This window comes from Hemitrygon akajei, chromosome 14, assembly GCF_048418815.1.
Source record: "Hemitrygon akajei chromosome 14, sHemAka1.3, whole genome shotgun sequence".
Lineage (NCBI taxonomy): Eukaryota > Metazoa > Chordata > Chondrichthyes > Myliobatiformes > Dasyatidae > Hemitrygon > Hemitrygon akajei.
Window position 1 is genome coordinate 88,815,523 of NC_133137.1, and position 18,221 is coordinate 88,833,743.

At 43.8% G+C, this 18,221-nt stretch overlaps 1 protein-coding gene across 2 annotated transcripts in view; it reads left to right on the forward strand.

The window, feature by feature from the left end:
• The window catches only part of prkcq (protein kinase C, theta), a 123,731-nt gene that overhangs the window by 58,844 nt on the left and 46,666 nt on the right, over positions 1-18,221 (forward strand). The window contains exons 3-4 of one of the 2 annotated variants that reach the window (XM_073066531.1): positions 2,245-2,444; positions 9,353-9,413. In XM_073066531.1, coding sequence (XP_072922632.1) covers positions 2,245-2,444; positions 9,353-9,413 — 261 coding nt within the window. Of the gene's footprint in view, positions 1-2,244; positions 2,445-9,352; positions 9,414-18,037; positions 18,152-18,221 lie in introns of those variants that run through there. The other variant, XM_073066532.1, reaches the window with a different exon arrangement.

An 18,221-nucleotide genomic window follows, 5' to 3' on the forward strand; every position in this document is an offset into this window, starting at 1 on the left:
AAAGATTTGTTGAGGGATAGGAGGCTTAGAAAGGATCTAAAGGGGAGCTTTTTCCACAGTGGTATGAGTCTGACCATGTATTTATACTGTTAGGTCACTCTGTACTAAAACACTCCCCAGAGCCCTCCTGTTCATTTTGATAGGCCAATAACACAGGGGTAGAAGCTGTCCTTGAACCTGGTGGTAAATGCTTTCAAGCTTTTCTATCTACTGACCAATGTGAGAGGAGAGAAGAGGGATGCTGGCACAACCCAGGCTGCAGGCGTTCATGCTGAGAAACACTGAGGTTCAGGGGAGTCAATGCAAAGGCACAGTCTGGACTCCTTCTGCAGTTAAACATGGAGAGGCAGGAGCTGGGTGGGGAAGCCCCTCAGACAATGAAGGGGGTATCATGTCAGTGCTCCATGTCATGGCAATGGTGCAATGTTTGTTTGAAATTTTGCTTTCTCTCTCTTTAATGTTTACACTAATGTATGTTAATGCTTTTGCATTGTTTCTTCCTTTTGTATATATTTTTTATCATGAATAAGGTCTATGCTTGAAATAAACAAGGACCATGGAACAGTGGAGCAGAGAAAGAGGCCTTTTGGTCTATGATGTCTGTAGCAACCATGATGTCAGTACCATCTGCCTATATAGGGTCTATATCCCTTTATTCCCCTACCTGTTCATATGCCTTCCTTAACATTGCTAACATATCTGTTTACACCACCTCCTCTGGCAGCACATACCATGCCCCCACCTCTCTCTGACGCCCCACCCAGCTCAAGGACAGTTTCTATGCTGATTTATCAGACACTTGAACAAACCCTTCATATGCTAATCCCAATCTACCTCTTCATGGTCCTTGCACTGTATTTGTCTACCTGAACTCTGCTTCCTCTGCCACTGTAACACTATGTTCTATAGCAACACACACAAAATACGGAGGAACTCAGCAGGCCACGCAGCATCTATTGAAAAGAGTAAACAGTCAATGTTTTGGGCCGAGACCCTTCAGCTGTATATACTGTATTCCATTTTCCTTTTTACCCTACGTGTACTCCTATATGGCATGATCTAACTAGATGGTATACAAGCAAAAGTATTTTAGTACAATTGTGACACTGGCATTGAATAAGTGCGAGACGTTGCATTTTCGGGACGACAGATAAGGGCCAGACTTTCACAGTAATGGCTGGGCTCTTGGATGCTTTTTAGAACAGAGAGATATAGCTGCACAAGTATATGGTTTTCTAAGAGTGGCATCACAGATAGACAAGCAGGTGGATAAGTTATATTGCAGTTGAACAAGACATTGGTGAGGCTGCATTCGACATTGGTCACCTTGCTATAGGAACAGTTGCAGTAAGCTGGAAGGAGGATGGGGGATTCACAAAAGTGTTTCTGTGTCTCGAGGGTCTGAGTTATGGAGGAAGTTTGAGCAGGTTGGGACGTCATTCACTGGCGCGTGGGAGAATGTGGGGTTATATTATAGAAGTCTGGGAAATCATGTGGGACATAGATGGGGTGGGAGAACTCGGTCCTTTTTTCCAGGTTTGGGGAATCAAGAGCTAGAGAACAGAGAGAAAAGAGGAGAGATTTAAAAGAAACATGATGGTGGGGGGGGTGACTTTTTAACCCAGAGGGTGATCTGTATTTAGAATCAGCTGCCAGAGGACATGGTTGAGGTAGATAAACTAACAGCACTTCAAAAGCACATGGATAGGAAAGGTTTAGAGGGGTGTGGGCCAAATGCAGGCAAATGGGACTAGCTCAGATGAATTTATTTTTTAATTTCAGAGATTCAGCAGAGTACCAGACCCTTCCAGCCCAACGAGTCCCTGCCATTCAATTACATCCACGTGACCAACTAGCTTACTAACTCGTACGTCTCTGGGGGAGGAAACCAGAGAATCCGAAGGAAACCGGTGCAGTCACAGGGAAAATGAACAAACTCTTTACAGACAGACAGCGAAAACAAACCCGGATCACTGGTGCTCTAGAGGATTAGGCTAAGCGCTATGCTACCATGCCGCCATTGATGGGAATCATAGTCATCATGGAGACCAGTTAGGCCAAAGGACCTGTTTCCATTCTGTGCAACTCCAGGAGACTACAATAAGCCAAAAAACTATGTGAATAAAGTTTGCCTCATAAATCTTCCTTAAACATTCCTCTGGTTTAAAGACTATAGTCAGTCCCCTGCCTGGGCTGTGCACCTGACGCTTTGCTCACTCTTAATGTGTACCAATCTCTCCACAGAGAAGGGTCAGATCTTCATGCAGAAGAAGCCCACCATGTACCCCACCTGGAACAGCACCTTCGATGCCCACATCAACAAGGGCCGCGTCATGCACATTGTCATCAAGGACAAAACAGTGGAGCTGATCTCTGAGACCACAGTGGAACTGAATTCCCTGGCCGAGAAATGTAAACGCAACCAAGGAAAAGCTGATGTCTGGGTAACATTTCAATGATTTGCTTTACAATTATTGCAAAAATTTATTGATAGTAGATCAGTGCTTTTCGCTCATCTTCCAAATGAGAAGGACAGGTCGGGTGAGGTGAGGAGAGGCCTTTACTGAGAGCAGGGTAATGCTACAAAACTCATAGGAGTCTTGACCTTTTCCAAGAGCGCATTTACAAATTGGGAAGCTTAAGTCTGAAGCTAGATGGGGCAGTCGTTGGGACAGCACAGTGGCTCAGCTAATGGACTGTTGTCTTCTCACAGCGCTAGAGACCCACGTTCAATGCTGACCTCAAGGTCCTTTCCGTGTGGAGTTTGCACGTTCTCCCACTGACCGCATGGGTTTCCTCTGGGTGCTCCAATTTCCTCCCACATCCTGATGGTGTGGCTTTGGGAGGTTAATTGGCCACTGTATATTGGCCCTACCTAGTGAGGTGAGGGTTAGAGTCTGAGAGGAGTTGATGGGGATGTGGGGAGAATATAATAAAATGGAATTAATGTAGGATGAGCGTAAATGGGTGGCTGATAGGCTGTTTACAAATTGTGTCTTTCTGTAATGCCAGGGCTTTATAAGGGTTTGGTCAGAATGCACTGTTTGCACTGTGAGCAGTTTTTCCAGCCTCTTAACTATGAGAGGATGTGCTGGAGTGGGAGATACTCCAGAGGAGGTTCATGAGAATCATCCCAGGAATAAGAGGGTTAACGTACAGTGTGATGAGTGTTTGATGACTCTGGGCCTGTACTCACTGGAGTTTAGAAGAATGTGGGGGGTGGGGGGGGGATCTCATTGAAACCTGTGGAATATTGAAAGGCCGAGGTAGAATGGATGTGGAGCGGATCCAGTGGGGGAGTCTAGGACCAGAGGGCACAGCCTCAGAATAGAAGAACATCCCTTTAGAACAGACATGAGGAATTTCTTCAGCCAGAAGTTGGTGAAATTTGTGAAATTTATAGCCACGGACAACCGTGGAGGCCAAGTAGTTGGATAAATTTAAAGTGGAGGTTGATAGGTTCTTAATTAGCAAAGGCACCAAAGGTTGCCGCTCCTGGAGTACTGTGTACGGTTCTGGTTTCCTTACTCGAGGAAGGATATATTTGCTTTGGAGGCGATGCAGAGGAGGTTCACCAGGTTGATTACAGAGATGAGGGGGTTAGACTATGAGGAGAGACTGAGTCTCCTGGTTCTGTACTCACTGGAATTCAGAAGAATGAAAGAGGATCTTATAGAAACATATAAAGTTATGAAAGGGATAGATAAGATAAGGCAGGAAAGTTGTTTCCAGTGGTAGGTAGATAAGAACAAGGGAACATAGCCTCAATATTCAGGGGAGTAGATTTAGGATGGAGGTGAGGAGGAACTGCTTTTCCCAGAGAGTGGTGAATCTGTTGAATTCTCTGCCCAATGAAGCAGTGGAGGCTACCTCAGTAAATATATTTAAGACAAGGTTGGATAGGTTTTTGCATAGTAGAGGAATTAAAGGTTGTAGGGAAAAGGCGGGTAGGTGAGATGAGTCCGTGGCCAGATCAGCCATGATCTTATCGAATGACAGAGCAGGCTCGATGGGCCAGATGGCCTACTCCTGCTCCTATTCCTTATGTTCTTATGTTGTGGGGAGAAGGCAGGAGAATGGGGTTGAGAGGGATAATAATTCAGCCTTGATGGAATGGTAGAGCAGACTCGATCGGCCAAATGGCTTAATTCTGTTCCTATCTCTTATGACCTCATGACTCAGTAAGGAATAAATGTTAGAGCCAACAATATCCCCCAGCAACATGCTGAAGATGCACAAAGTGGTCAGTGGGAGCAAAGTTCAAGAGGAGGATTTGAAAACTATGATGGGAATTTGAAAATCAAGGCATTGCTTAGCCATAAGCCAGCGTAGATCATGAAACACACGCAGTGTGAGTGAACAGAGGCAGGAAGGTAAAATATATGAATGAAGAGTGTGAATGCTTGTGGCCTGTTTAAATCAACTAGGACGCGACAGTGTACTGTATGAATCAGGAGTCCGCTGCTGTTTTCAGTATAATTTAAATGTGTTAGAATACTGTACACAATAGAATCTGTAAAACTCAATTAATTGGCAGAAAGAGCTACTCCTGAGTGTTAGTTCACAGACAGAGAAGGTAATAGAGAGGCTCCTACCTCCAGTTTCTGTAAAGTGTGTGTGTGTGTGTGTGTGTGTGTGTGTGTGTGTGTGTGTGTGTGTGTGTGTGTGTGTGTGTGTGTGTGTGTGTGTGTGTGTGTGTGTGTGTGTGTGTGTGTGTGTGTGTGTGTGTGTGTGTGTGTGTGTACACACACGCGTGAGTTAAGGACCGGGAGGGAGAGAGACTGGATATATGTGTATATAGTAACCATACATAGAGGGAGGGAGGGCGAGAGAATTGGGGGATGGGGTATGTGTGTGTATATTGTAACCACAGATATGGACCATTATATTTGGAGCTTATACTGGCCAGTATGAATCAATAACGCCGTGCCAGTTACACTGAGCAGAGTGTTAACAATTAATACTAGTTGATATAGCATGGAGCCAGTGCTCTCTCACAGTGAATGAAGTAGCCAATATTGTTTATTGTAACAGTCAATTTATGGCCATCTGTAAGGTGGTTTTCAGAAAAAATGTATTCCATTAAAGCTTATGTATGGTTTTTGACTCTTTTTAGATGGCAGTTTGGGCTTTAAACAAACTGAAGTTTTGGTCTGATAAATTCTACTTTGTTTATAAATCAGCAAGAGAGTGACTGTCCCAGACACGTCATTCAGCTGCTCCAAGACAGCTATTCCCTTCTCCTTCCATCGGAACAACTGTTTGTGGGAGGAAGGTGATTAGGCAATAAATATATTTATATAAATGGCAAATGCTCAGCAGGCAACATCCGTGGAGAAAGGAATAAGGTTTTCATCAGGACAAGGGACTGTTAGGAATCCTAATACCGAATAGGGAGGGGTGGAGAGAACACATGGGTCTCTGGGGAGCAGGGTGGAGACCAGAAGATACTGGATGAGTAAGGACTGTGAAGGCTGTTGAATCAGAGCTGGAGGAGGTGTTAGTGCAGAAAGAGCACGGGAACAAAAAGAAAGTCTTGCTGGAACAGGGAGATGCAAAGCACTGCACTTGTGTGAAATCCGAAATAACAGCCGGCACTGGAAATAAGACCATTTGGTCCATCAAGTCTGCTCTGCCATTTGATCATGGCTGTGGGGAGAGAATAAGTGAGCTACCTTTGCAAGTTGATAGCCTTGGATCGGAACAGGCCAATTCTGACACATGGGTTCATACTTTCATAGAGTATACAACAGGCTCTTCATCCCAGAGAGGGCTGTGACCTGAAGCTTATGTTCAGCTTGACTGGAATATTATTGAAAGCTAAACGCTGGGAGATGAAATGGGGAATTAGCATGATAGAAAACCAGAAGTTCAAGGTCATCATCATTGACTAAACAATGTTCGACAATCAGAAACAGGAGATTCTGCAGATGCGGAAGTCCTGATCGAGTGTGTCAGGCCTCAGTGTCGACTCTTTACTCCTTTATGACACCAGACTCAAAAACAATTCCTCTCACCAAGCAGACTGACTGATCAACAGCTCCACCCACGAATCCACCCCTCCACAGCCCAACCACAACTACTTTATCATTTCCTGTCAGTCATCTTATGTATGGGCACTCCCGTGCCTAGCATCGCTTGGTAGATGCACAATAAATCTATGCATATATGCTATCTTATTTATATTTATAGTGGGTTTTTTATTATTGTGTTCTTTATCATATTGTGCTTCATCGGATCCTTAGTAACAATTATTTCATTTTCCTTTACATTTGAGTATTGGAAATGACATTAAACAATCTTGAATCTTGAATTTTTCCAAAGATGCTGCGAGACCCGCTGAGTTGCTCCATCATTTTGTATTTGTTGTTAAGCAAAGCAGATAGTCTCCAATGTGACAGCTTGAACATCGGTTTCTCTAACTTCTGGTAACCACACCTCTCTGTCTCTCTTTTCCTCCCCGCTTATTCCAACAGCCCCCATTATCCCTGTCTCATTCTCCTCCCTTGCCCTCTCAATCTACCCATCACCCACATACCCTCTCCAGTTCCTTTCCTCAACTCCTTCCTTTAATTCCATGGTCCACCGTCCTCTCCTATCATTTTCCATCTTCTTCAGTCCTTTATCACTTCCTTCAATGACCTCCCAGCTCCTTGCATTTTTCCCACTTCCTCCCATCCCTCGCCTTCCTCCTGCCTACTGGATCCATCGCAATTTGCCTATCACTGCAAAAGGTCAACAGCAGATGCAATCTCAATGGCTCTTCATACAGCCCTAGATCACACGGACAATATAAACACCCATGTCAGGATGCTGTTCGTTGACTATAGTTCAGCATTTAACACCATTATTCCCATAGTCCTGTTTGATGAGCTACAGAACCTGGGCCCTGTACCTTCCTGTGCAATTGGATCCTCAACTTCCTAACCAAAAGACCACAATCTATGTAAATTGGTAAAAATATCTCCTCCTCACTGACGATCAACACCAGCGCACCTCGGGGATATGTGCTTAGCCCACTGCTCTACTCTCCCTCTGCCCATGATTGTGTGGCTAGGTATAGCTCAAATGCCATCCTTCAACATGCTGATGATACAACCATTGATGGCAGAATCTCAGGTGGTGATGAGGGGGCGTGCAGGAGCGAGATATGCCAGCTAGTGGAGTGGTGTTGCTGCAACAACCTGGCACTCAATGTCAGTAAGACCTCAGAGCTGGTTGTGAATTTCAGGAAGGTTAAGACGACGGTACACGAACCAATTCTCATAGAGGGATCAGAAGTGGAGAGAGTGAGCACTTTCAAGTGTTAAGATCTCTGAGGATCTAACCTGGTCCCAATAAATTAAAAATAAATAAATATCAGTGCAGCTATAGAGAAGGCAGGACAATAGCTATATTTCATTTGGAGTTTGAGGAGATTTGGCTTTTCTCTGAAAACACTCAAACTTCTGCAGATGTGCCATGCAGAGCATTCTGACAGGCTGCATCAGTGTCTGGTACAGTGGGGGGGGGGGGGGGTGTGCTACTACACAGGATGGAGAGAAGCTACAAGAACTTGAAGAATTAGTCTGCTTCATCTTGGGTACTAGCCCCTGTAGTATCCAAGACATCTTCAAGGAGCAGTGCCTCAGAAAAGTAGTGACCATTATTAAGGAGCACCATTGCCCAGGGCATGCCCTCTTCTCATTGTTACCATCAGGTAGGAGGTACAGAAGCCTGAAGGCACACACTCAGCGATTCAGGAACAGCTTCTTCCCCTCTGTCACCCAATTTCTGAAGGGACATTGCACCCATGAACACGACCTTGCTGTTTTTATGTTATTTCTGTTTTTGCACTATTTTTAATTTAACTATTTAACATAAATATATATTCTTTTACTTTTTGCTATATTATCAAGTATTGCATTGTACAGCTGCTGCTAAGTTAACAAATTTCACAGCACGTGCCGGTGATACTAAACCTGATTCGGACCCTATTACACCCCTCCCTGCATCCACCCATCACTTGCCGGCTCTTGCTGCACCCCATCTCTCCACCTTTTTATTGCGACTGTCTCCCTTCTTTCCAGTCCTGATGAAGGGTCGCAATCCAGAATGTCAGCTGTCCATTTCCCTCCACGGATGCTGTCTGGCCTACTGAGTCCCTCCAGCAAGTTTGTGTTGCTCCAGCAAATACAGACCCGTTTGTTTCTGTGACCCCAATGTCTTGTAACTTTTCCTATTTCTGATGAAAAGTCACCAACCTGAAATGTTAGAATGTAGAACAGTATAGCACAGGAACAGGCCCTTCAGCCCACAATGTTGTGCCAAACCAATTAAATTAGCAATCAAATGTCTAATTAACCTCATCTCTTCTGCCTACATAATGTCCATATCCCTCTATTCCCTCACATTCAGTGCCGACCTAATTAAAAGTCCCTAATGTATCTGCCTCTGCCAGTACCCAGGCACCCGCCACTCACTGTGTTAAAAACAAAAAACTTGCCCCTCATATCTCTCTTAAAATTACCCCCTCACTTAAATTCATGCCCTCTAGTATTAGGCATTTCAACCCTGTGAAAAAGATACCGTCTGTCTACTTTATCTATTCTTCTCATGAGCTTATAAACCTCTATCAAATCTTCCCTCAGCCTCTGCCAGAGAAAACAATCGAAATGTGTCCAATCTCTCGTTATAGCACATGCCCTCTAATCCAGGCAGCATCCTGGTAAACCTCTTCTGCATCCTCTTCAAAGCCTTGACATCCTTCCTATAATGTATGCAATACTCCAGATGTGGCCTAACTAGAGTTATATAAGTCTGTAACATAACTTCCTGACTTTTGAGCTCAGTGGCTCAACAAGTAGTTAAGAAAGCATATGGCAATTTTGCAATATGCCTTTTTAACCACCCTTTCAGGGAGCTTGGGCTTGGACCACAAGATCCCTCTGCTTAAGGGTCTTGCCATTAACAGTGTACTGTCTCCTTACATTTGACCTAACACAGCTCCTCTCTCCACAAACACTGCCTGACTCACTGAGTATTTCCAACATATTTGGTTTCTGTTTCAGATTTGCATCATCTGCGGTCTTTTACTTTTCAATTATTTTATTAATATAGCAGCCTTTGTAATTTCAAGTATATTGAGGCACTTTATCAGATCAAAACTCTGGCAAACAGGGCACAAAAGGGGATATTAGGCCAACTGGCTGGACTTGGAGATTCCTAAGCAGCTAAGAATTCAACTTTCCTCCCTTTCTCTACCCTCTGGTATTTTTAAATCTGCAGAAATATGCGAAAAGCGCTTAATATTTTAATCATCTTTTCCTTCCCACATTGAATCTTCTCACTCTGTTTTTTTTTGGTAATATAGTTGGATTTGAAGCCGCGGGGCCGGATGCTAATGACCGTGAAGTACTTCCTGGAGCAAAGTGGTAAGTGACTGCTGCTGTTGTTACTTGTACTGGGCAAGACGTGTCACATCACAACCTGAAACATCAAGGCTCCCTGCTGCTTACTTGGACTCTGAAAGCAGAGTGGGTCAAAGAGACATCTTCAAGTAGAGTCATAGCCCACTACAGCACAGAAACGTGCCCTTCAGTATCCAGTCCATGGCAAACTGTTATGCTGACTGGTCCCATTTACCCACACCCCGACCATAATCCTTCATCCACCTCCCATCCATGTACTTATCCAAACTTAACGTTGAAATCAAACCTGCGCCTACCACTTCCTCTGGCAGCTCATTCCACACTCTCATCACCCTCTGAGTGAAGAAGTTCCCATCAAGTGCCCCCTTATTCTCCTGCACTCCGGGGAATAAAGTCTTGACCTATTCAACCTTTCCCAACAAGTGAGGCCATGAAGTCCCAGCGACTTCCTTCTAAGTTTTCTCTAGACTCTCTCAATCTTATCCCTCCCCACCATCAGAAGTATCTACATGAGGTGCTGCCTCAAGATGGCAATGTCGACTATCAAAGATCACCACCATCTGGACCGTGCCCTCTTCTCCAGCTACCGTTGGACAGGAGGTTCAGAAGCCTGAAGTCCCACATCACCACGTTCAACAGCAGATACTTCCCTTCAAATGTGGTTTATAAACCAACCAGCAAAACACGAATCACTACCTCAGCAGAGCAAGACTATGACCACCTTGCACCGCAGTGCACTTTGATGTTTCCTTTTGTGATCGTGTTCTTTCTTGTATGAGTTTTGAATAATTTATATTTAACATGTTTTGTGGATGTTGTGTCTCCAATGCTGTGTGCCTGTGATGCTGCGACAGGTAAGTTTGAACACTGTATCTGTGGAAAGATGCACTTAGTGTCACAGTGCATGACAGCACAAAATCCCAGGACTTATCCAAACTTCTGTCAATTAAATCTGCGCTTGCACCACACTCTGAGTGAGTAAGTTCCCCCTCAGATTCCCCTTGAACATTTCACCCTCAACCTATCACCTGTAGTTCTAGTTCTGATACTTGTGCGTATTACCATAAATCGAGAAACGGTTAAGTTTGATTTTGACATTGTGTAAGGCAGGGGTTGAGGGGAGCTCTGCGCGAGCGTTTAGGGAAGGTGTAAATATAGAGTCGGCCTGTAGGCTGCGAGAATGGGTGGTGCAGTTAGAAGCGGGGGGGGGGGGGGGGAGTTCCCGAACAGGCGAGGTCTGGGGCTGCATTCCAGAGGCAAAAGGATGAAGTGAGAATAAGAGAGGAAGTTCACAATCCAAATCTCACCGCCGGGTGTATTGTACACAGTGACCACTTCATCAGGTACACCTGTACACCTGCTCGTTAATGCAAATATTTAGTAAGCCAATCATGTGGCAGCAACTCAGTGCATAAAAACTTGCAGACGTGGTCAAGAGGTTCAGTTGTTGTTGTTCAGACCAAACACCAGAATGTGGACGAAATGTGATCTAAGTGACTCTTACTGTGGAATGGTTTTTGTTGCCAGACGGGGTGGTTTGAGTATCTCAGAAACTGCTGATCTCCTGGGATTTTCACGCGCAACAGTTTCTAGAATTTACAGAGAATAGTGCAAAAATAAAACACAAAACATCCAGTGAGTGACAGTTCTGTGAGCGAAAATGCCTTGTTGATGAAAGAAGACGGGAATGGTCAGACTGGTTCCAGCTGACAGGAGTGCAACAGTAACTCAAATAGCCACACATTGCAACAATGGTGTACCGAAGAGCATCTCTGAATGCACAACGCATCGAACCTTGAAGTGGCTGGACTACAGCAGCAGAAGACCACACTAGTTTCCATTCCGAAGTGGCCACACTAGTTTCCATTCCGAAGAGGGTTTAAAGTGCTCACAGCAACCCAGTTGAGTTCAATGTGGCTGCCGGGCAGAACTTTGGAATGCTGGGGAAATTATTTGCTTCCCCTTAAGAGAATGGATTCATTTCCTCCCTGGTGTTCCCCTCTGTGATTCTGACCTCAACTAGATACATGAGGCATTGTGAAAGCAAATAATTGCAGACCAAGCTACATATTGGAGGCCTGTGTACTGAAAGGAACTCCAAGAATAATTTCACCCCGAAGAAGGGCAGGGTTAGCACAGCTGGTGGAACCTTAACCCCCCCCACCCCCTTTCTAATCAAGAACCTTTCAAACTGTGACTTGGCCTCCACAGCCGTCTGCAGCAATGAATTCCACAAATTCATTCACCTATTAATGAACTCAACCTCACCTCATCCACTCTATCTCGGACTTCCAGTATCTGTTAGTTTTCAATAAAATTCCGCAATAAAATTATGTTTAATTTGCATAGTTTGTACCTTGGTTGTTTGTCGGTCTTTGTCTGTTTATATATGTAGCTTTTTGTAAATTCTATTGCATATATTTTTGTCTTGTAAATGCCTGTAAGAAAATGAATCTAATAAATTTACTTCGAGCTTTTTCTTCTGAACCACATCTAGTCCAGGAACAAAGACACCAAAAGCTTTCATTCATTGAATAATTCTTGAGTACCTCCTCAGGACCCTCTCCAAGACCAACACATCTTTCCCTAGACACTGAGCCCAAAATTGCTCACAATATACTAGCAGAAATGCCCAGTTCTGACACAGAAGTGATGCCTGAAGTTGGAGAATTAAGTATCAAGGCCAGAGTGTAGCAATGGAGAAGGAATTGCTGTTTCACAAGGTTGCCTAGGGTGCAGTTGTAAAAGTGCAGGAAGCCACACCACAGTTGAAATGTCAAAATGAGTCATAAGAATTGGTTTCCAGATTGAGCAGAGACATGGTCCAGCTGTTATTTAAAGCAATATAGTAGAAGCTTGAGGAACTCAACAGGTCAGGCAGGATCCACAATATTTTGGGGCAAATGTACTTTGGACTTTAACAATCATCTCATAAAACGTGCCAGTGCACAAAGTAAATTTATTATCAAAGTATGTACAACCTGGAGAATCATTTCCTTGCAGGCACTCACAAAACAAAGAAGCACAACAGAATCCACAAAAAACAAACAACCAAGACTGACAAATATCCAATGTGCAAATGAGGACAAACCATGCAAATAAAAAGTATTAGAAGATCATAAGATCACCGGTTTGTGTACATGGTTCAGAAATATGTCACTTAGAGGGAAATTACAGGCTGCGGATTGCAGTGATCGTAGTCCAGAAGAAATGTTCCTGGTAGAATATATAGTGGTTTTGTGAAAGACATCACCGTATATCACCAGCGCCGTCTTGGGATGAAGGCTGCCGACTTTTCTACAGCCCCAGGCCCTGAATGGAATCCTTGATATCCAAACTACCAATTTAACTGATGTGCATCTGTTCAGTCACACGGCAAGGACAGCTGAGACTGGGATGAGATATCAGACTGAATGGTCATTCCATTGATGCTTTCGATGCCTGTTCTCCAATATAACATTGGCAGATGCTCTAACTCAGCTGACACAGAGAACCAGGGAAGTTCATTTGTCCATTAGACATAGGAGCAATATTAGGCCATTCCGCTCATCGAGTCTGCTCAGCCATTTCATTTATTATCCCTCTCAACCCCATTCTCCCACCTTCGACACCCTTACTAATCAAGAACCTATCACCCTCTGCTTTAAGTATCACCGATGACTTGGCCTCAACAGCCATCTGTGGCAATGAATTCCACAGATTCACCATCCTCTGGCTAAAGAAATTCCTCCTCATCTCTGTTCATTCACTGTGTGTCATCCTCTCCAGGGTGCGGAGGTTCCTGGAGAAGATGCATTTGGTACAGGTATGTCCCTTTCACCCAGCAGTGAAACTTAGTTATGAAGTTATGGATCAGCAAATTTGCTGATGATACAAAGATTGGAGGTGTAGTGGACAGTGAGAAAGGTTTTCAAAGCTTGCAGAGGGATTTTGATCAGCTAGAAAAATGGGCTGAAAAATGACAGATGGAGTTTAATGCAGACAAATGTGAGGTATTGCACCTTGGAAGGACAAACCAAGGTAGAACATACAAGGTAAATGGTAGGGCACTGAGGAGTGCAGTAGAACAGAGGGATCTGGGAATACAGATACATAATTCCCTACAAGTGGCGTCACAGGTAGATAGGGTCTTAAAGAGAGCTTTTGGTACATTGGCCTTTATAAATCAAAGTATTGAGTATAAGAGTTGGAATGTTATGGTGAGGTTGTATAAGACATTGGTGAGGCCGAATTTGGAGTATTGTGTGCAGTTTTGGTCACCTAATTACAGGAAGGATATTAGTAAGGTTAAAAGATTGCAGAGAAGGTTTACAAGGATGTTGCTGGGACTTGAGAAACTGAGTTACAGAGAAAGGTTGAATAGGTTAGGACTTTATTCCCTGAAGCGTAGGAGAATGAGGGGTGATTTGATAGAGGTGTATAAAATTATGATGGGTATAGATAGACTGAATTCAAGCATTCTTTTTCCACTGAGGCTAGGGGAGAAAAAAAACAGAGGACGTGGGTTAAGGGTGAAGGGGGAAAAGTTTAAAGGGAACATTAGGGGGAGCTTCTTCACACAGAGAGTAGTGGGAGTGTGGAATGAGCTGCCAGTTGAAGTGGTGAATGCAGGCTCACTTTTAACATTTAAGAAAAACTTGGACAGGTACATGGATGAGAGGTATATGGAGGGATATGGTCCAGGTGGAGGTCAGTGGGACTGGACAGAAAAATGGTTTGGCACAGCCAAGAAGGGCTGAAGGGCCTGTTTCTGTGCTGTAATGTTCTGTGGTTCTAAGTGACTGCATTTGTCAATGACTTCCCTCGACTTCTCTCATCGCAACGCTGAACTATTACAACAGCCTATGGACTCACTTTCAAGGACTCATCTCATGTTCTCGATATTTATTTATTATTATTTTGTTTGTGTTTTTTTTTTCTTTTTGTATTTGCACAGTTCCTTGTCTTTTGCACACTGGTTGTTTGTCCTGTTGTATATAGATTTTCATTTATTTTATACCTATGACTGTGTGGCTAAGTACAGCTCCAACACCATATACAAGTTTACTGACGACAACACTGTTGTGGACTGTATCAGAGGAGGTGATGAATCAGCATACAGGATGGAGATTGAAAACTTGGCTGTGTGGTGAAATAACAACAACATCTCAGTCAATGTCAATAAGACCAAAGAACTGATTTTAGACTTCAGGAGAGGGAAACCAGAGGTCCAAGAGGCAGTACTCATTGGAAGATCAGAGATGGAGAGGGTCAGTAACTTTAAATTCCTGAGAGTCACCATCTCAGAAGACCTGCCCTGGACCCAGCATATAAATGTAATTGCAAAGAAAGTACAACAGCGCCTCTACTTCCTCAGGAGTCTGTGGGGGCTCGGCATGTCATCGAAAACCTTGGCAAACTTCTATAGATGTGTGGTGGAAAGTGTACTGACTGGCTGCATTACGGCCTGGCATCGGAACACCAACGCCTTTGAACGGAAAAGTTAGTGAACTTGGCCCAGTGCATCATGGGTAAACCCTGCCAGCCACTGAGCACGTCTACATGAAACATTGCTGTAGAAAAGCAGCATCCATCATCAAAGATCCTCACCACCCAGGCCATGCTCCTTTCTCACTGCTGCCAACGGGTAGAGGCACGTGAGCCTCAGGATTTGCACCACCAGCTTCAAGAATAGTGACTACCCCTCAACCATCAGGCTCTTGAACAAAAGGGGATAGCTACACTCATTTAAGGATTCTGTTATATTGCTATTTCATGCTCATTATTTATTGCTATTTATTTATTTCTGCATTTGCACAGTTTGTTTACAGTTTAAATTTCTTGAGGTTTACTGTTTACAGTTACTGCTCTATAGATTTGCTAAGTATGCTGGCAGAAAAATAAATCAGGGTTGTACGTACTCTGATAATACATTTTTCTTTGAACCGATTCTACTTTGTTTCTTTGTTCTACTATGAATGCCTGCAAGAAAATGGATCTCAGTTTGGTATATTATGACATTTGCGTACTTTGATAGTAAATTTACTTAGAGCATTGAATGACCTGTCTCCACACTTTGGTAAAGCTTTGTCCATAAAAACATGTTTTGAATTGCTCTGTTCTGAGAGTGTTATTGATGCATTTCAAATAGTTCCATGCACCTTTCTGAGAATTTGCCTATGAAAGTTTCCTTCAGATTGTGAAATTTTTGTCTTTACACGTTGGTCCACGCACACGGTCGTACTTGACATTTCTGTTTTATTAGAGCCCTTCATTAACACCTTTTTTTCCACTTAACAGATTGGTAACCAGCTCACTGTTTGTTTCCAATTATTTTCTGCTCTGTTATTTGCCCCTTCTTGTACTGTCTCGATATTTATCCATCTCAAACTCTGTTAGCTTGGGCTAATCCCGCCTTCAACCTAAAACTGCTGAAAACTCTCTCCGAGAACATTCGAAGTTCAAACTTCTTATCAAAGTATGTATACCATATACAAGCTTGAGATTCGCCTTCTTGCAGTCACTCACAACACAATGAAACACAATAGAATACATAAAAAACACACACACACAACAACGAAGACCAGCAAGAAAAAGAGGACAAATAATGCAAAAACTTAAAAAAAAAATAAACAAATAGTACACAGAACGTGAACTGCAGCATCTCTGAAAGTGAGTCCACGGCTGCGGAGTCAGTTCTGAGCTGAGGTGAGTGAGGCCAGTCCAGGAGCCCGATGTCTGCAGGGCAAGGATTGCTCTTGAACCTGGTGGCATGGGTCCCAAGACTCCCGCACCTCCCACCCTTCGGTAATAGCATTCTCCCCTTCTCCACCTCGGGTGTCTAAGACTTTTGCACAGTGCTGAAGTAATTTTATGTATTGCGCTGTACTGCTGCCACAAAAAAATACAAATTTCATGACATATGTGAGTGATGATGAACCTAATTCTGATATGGGTCTCTGTTGTGGACTGAGAATGGGAAGAGAGCAGGGAGAGCGGAATCATGGTTGGGAAAAGGGGAAGGGATGAAATGATCAATAAACCAGTTGTTTTGGAATCGAGTGCCCTTGCCTGGTGTCACAAGGCTGGGTGTGTCTGCATCCTTGCTATCTCCTGCCCTGGCACTCCATCTGCCATCTGTCCCACATATCTCCCACAATGCTCCACCCTCACCATTCCCAGCAAGCTTTGCTCCCGCAGATTTGCAAACTCTTTCTCTCTGCTCCACATTGACAAATATGGAGCATATTTGTATGCATACATACTGTATGTGCCTAAGACTTTTACACAGTACTGTTGGAGCAGAATTGGGCCATTTAGCCCATCAAATCTGCTCTGCTGTTCCATCATAACTGATTTGTTTTCTCAACCCCATAGCATTTGACACCCTTACTAATCAAGAACCTGTCAACCCGATTACTTCCCCTCCACAGCCACCTGTGACAATAAAAGACCGCGAGGTAAATGTCACAGATGGGCTATGATGTACAGGTTCTTTGCTGACTAGGAATTAATTTTCAGGTATTTTTTTTTTCTTCTTGTACGTACGTGGGACTATGGCAACAAAAGTTCAACAGCATCACAGCACTCTGTCGGAAGTAAGAACAGAGTGCTTGAGGTTGCTCTGTTCTTTACTATGATCGTGGCTGATAATCTCTGGCTCGCCTGCTCTGCTTGAGCTCATTTACAGAGAACACTGACTCAGGAAAGCAGCATCCATCACCCAGGACCCATGCTGTTAGGACCATGCCCTTTTCTCACTGCTGCACACTGGAAGAGCACCGGGAGCCTTGGGTCCCACGCACCATCAAGTTCAGGAGCAGGTATTAGCTTCCAGCCGTCAGGTTCTTGAACCAGGGTGGATAACTTCGCTTGCCTCAACTCTGAACTGACCCCACAACCTACAGACGCGCGGACTCAATTTCAAGGACTCCAAAACTCATTCTCGGTATTGTTTGTTTGTTTGTATTTGCACAAAAGGTCTTCTTTCGCATATTGGTTGTTTGTCAGTCTTTGTGTGCGGTTTTTCATTGAGTCTGTTGTATTCCTTTATTCTGTGAATGCCTGCAAGAAAATGAATCTCATGGTGGCATACGTATCTTGATAATAAAATTGCTTTGCACTTTGAACTACTACTTCTAAGTGAGATCTTTGTGATCTCCTGAATCCTCTCAGCTGGAGCCTTTGAACCATAAACGCTCCCATTCTAACAATGGCCGTACTTAACAACTTGGCTCCTTCCTAGGGCCAATATCAGCAATATCACCTTTCTCAGCCCAGGAGTGCTGAATCAACCTGTGGTTTGCAGTTACGGGGTGGAAGATCAGCACTGAGGCCTCTAAACCAAACAGAAGCAGTATTTAATTTACCAAGTAAAGCAGCCTTGTCCCTTCAAAACATCACAAAATACCCAGTGTGCCATTTGTTTTAAGTGTATGCCAGGAAACTCCCTTAAATTGCCAACATTTTAAGTAATTTAAGCCATCTGGTTGCTATGGTAACAGAGCCACAATCTGTGCATACCTCCACAGTCCTGTATTCAATAATTCTAGAATCCTTGCTTCCTCCCTTATACAAACAAAGAGAGGCAATTATGCTTCAAAAGGAAAAATTGCCATTTAGATGTCTGATGTAACGCAAATGAATCTTAGCAAGCCAAGCCTCGGGATGAAAGCACACCAGCAGAGTGGACATTGGAATTAAATCCAGTGAGATCCGAGGGAAAATGGTGCTGGATCCGAAGTTGGCCCGGAGCAGAATGGGTGAGAATGACAGGGATTTTCCGCGTGCGCGTGCCTCAAGCAGAGTGTTAACGTTTCATCAGCTGGAAAG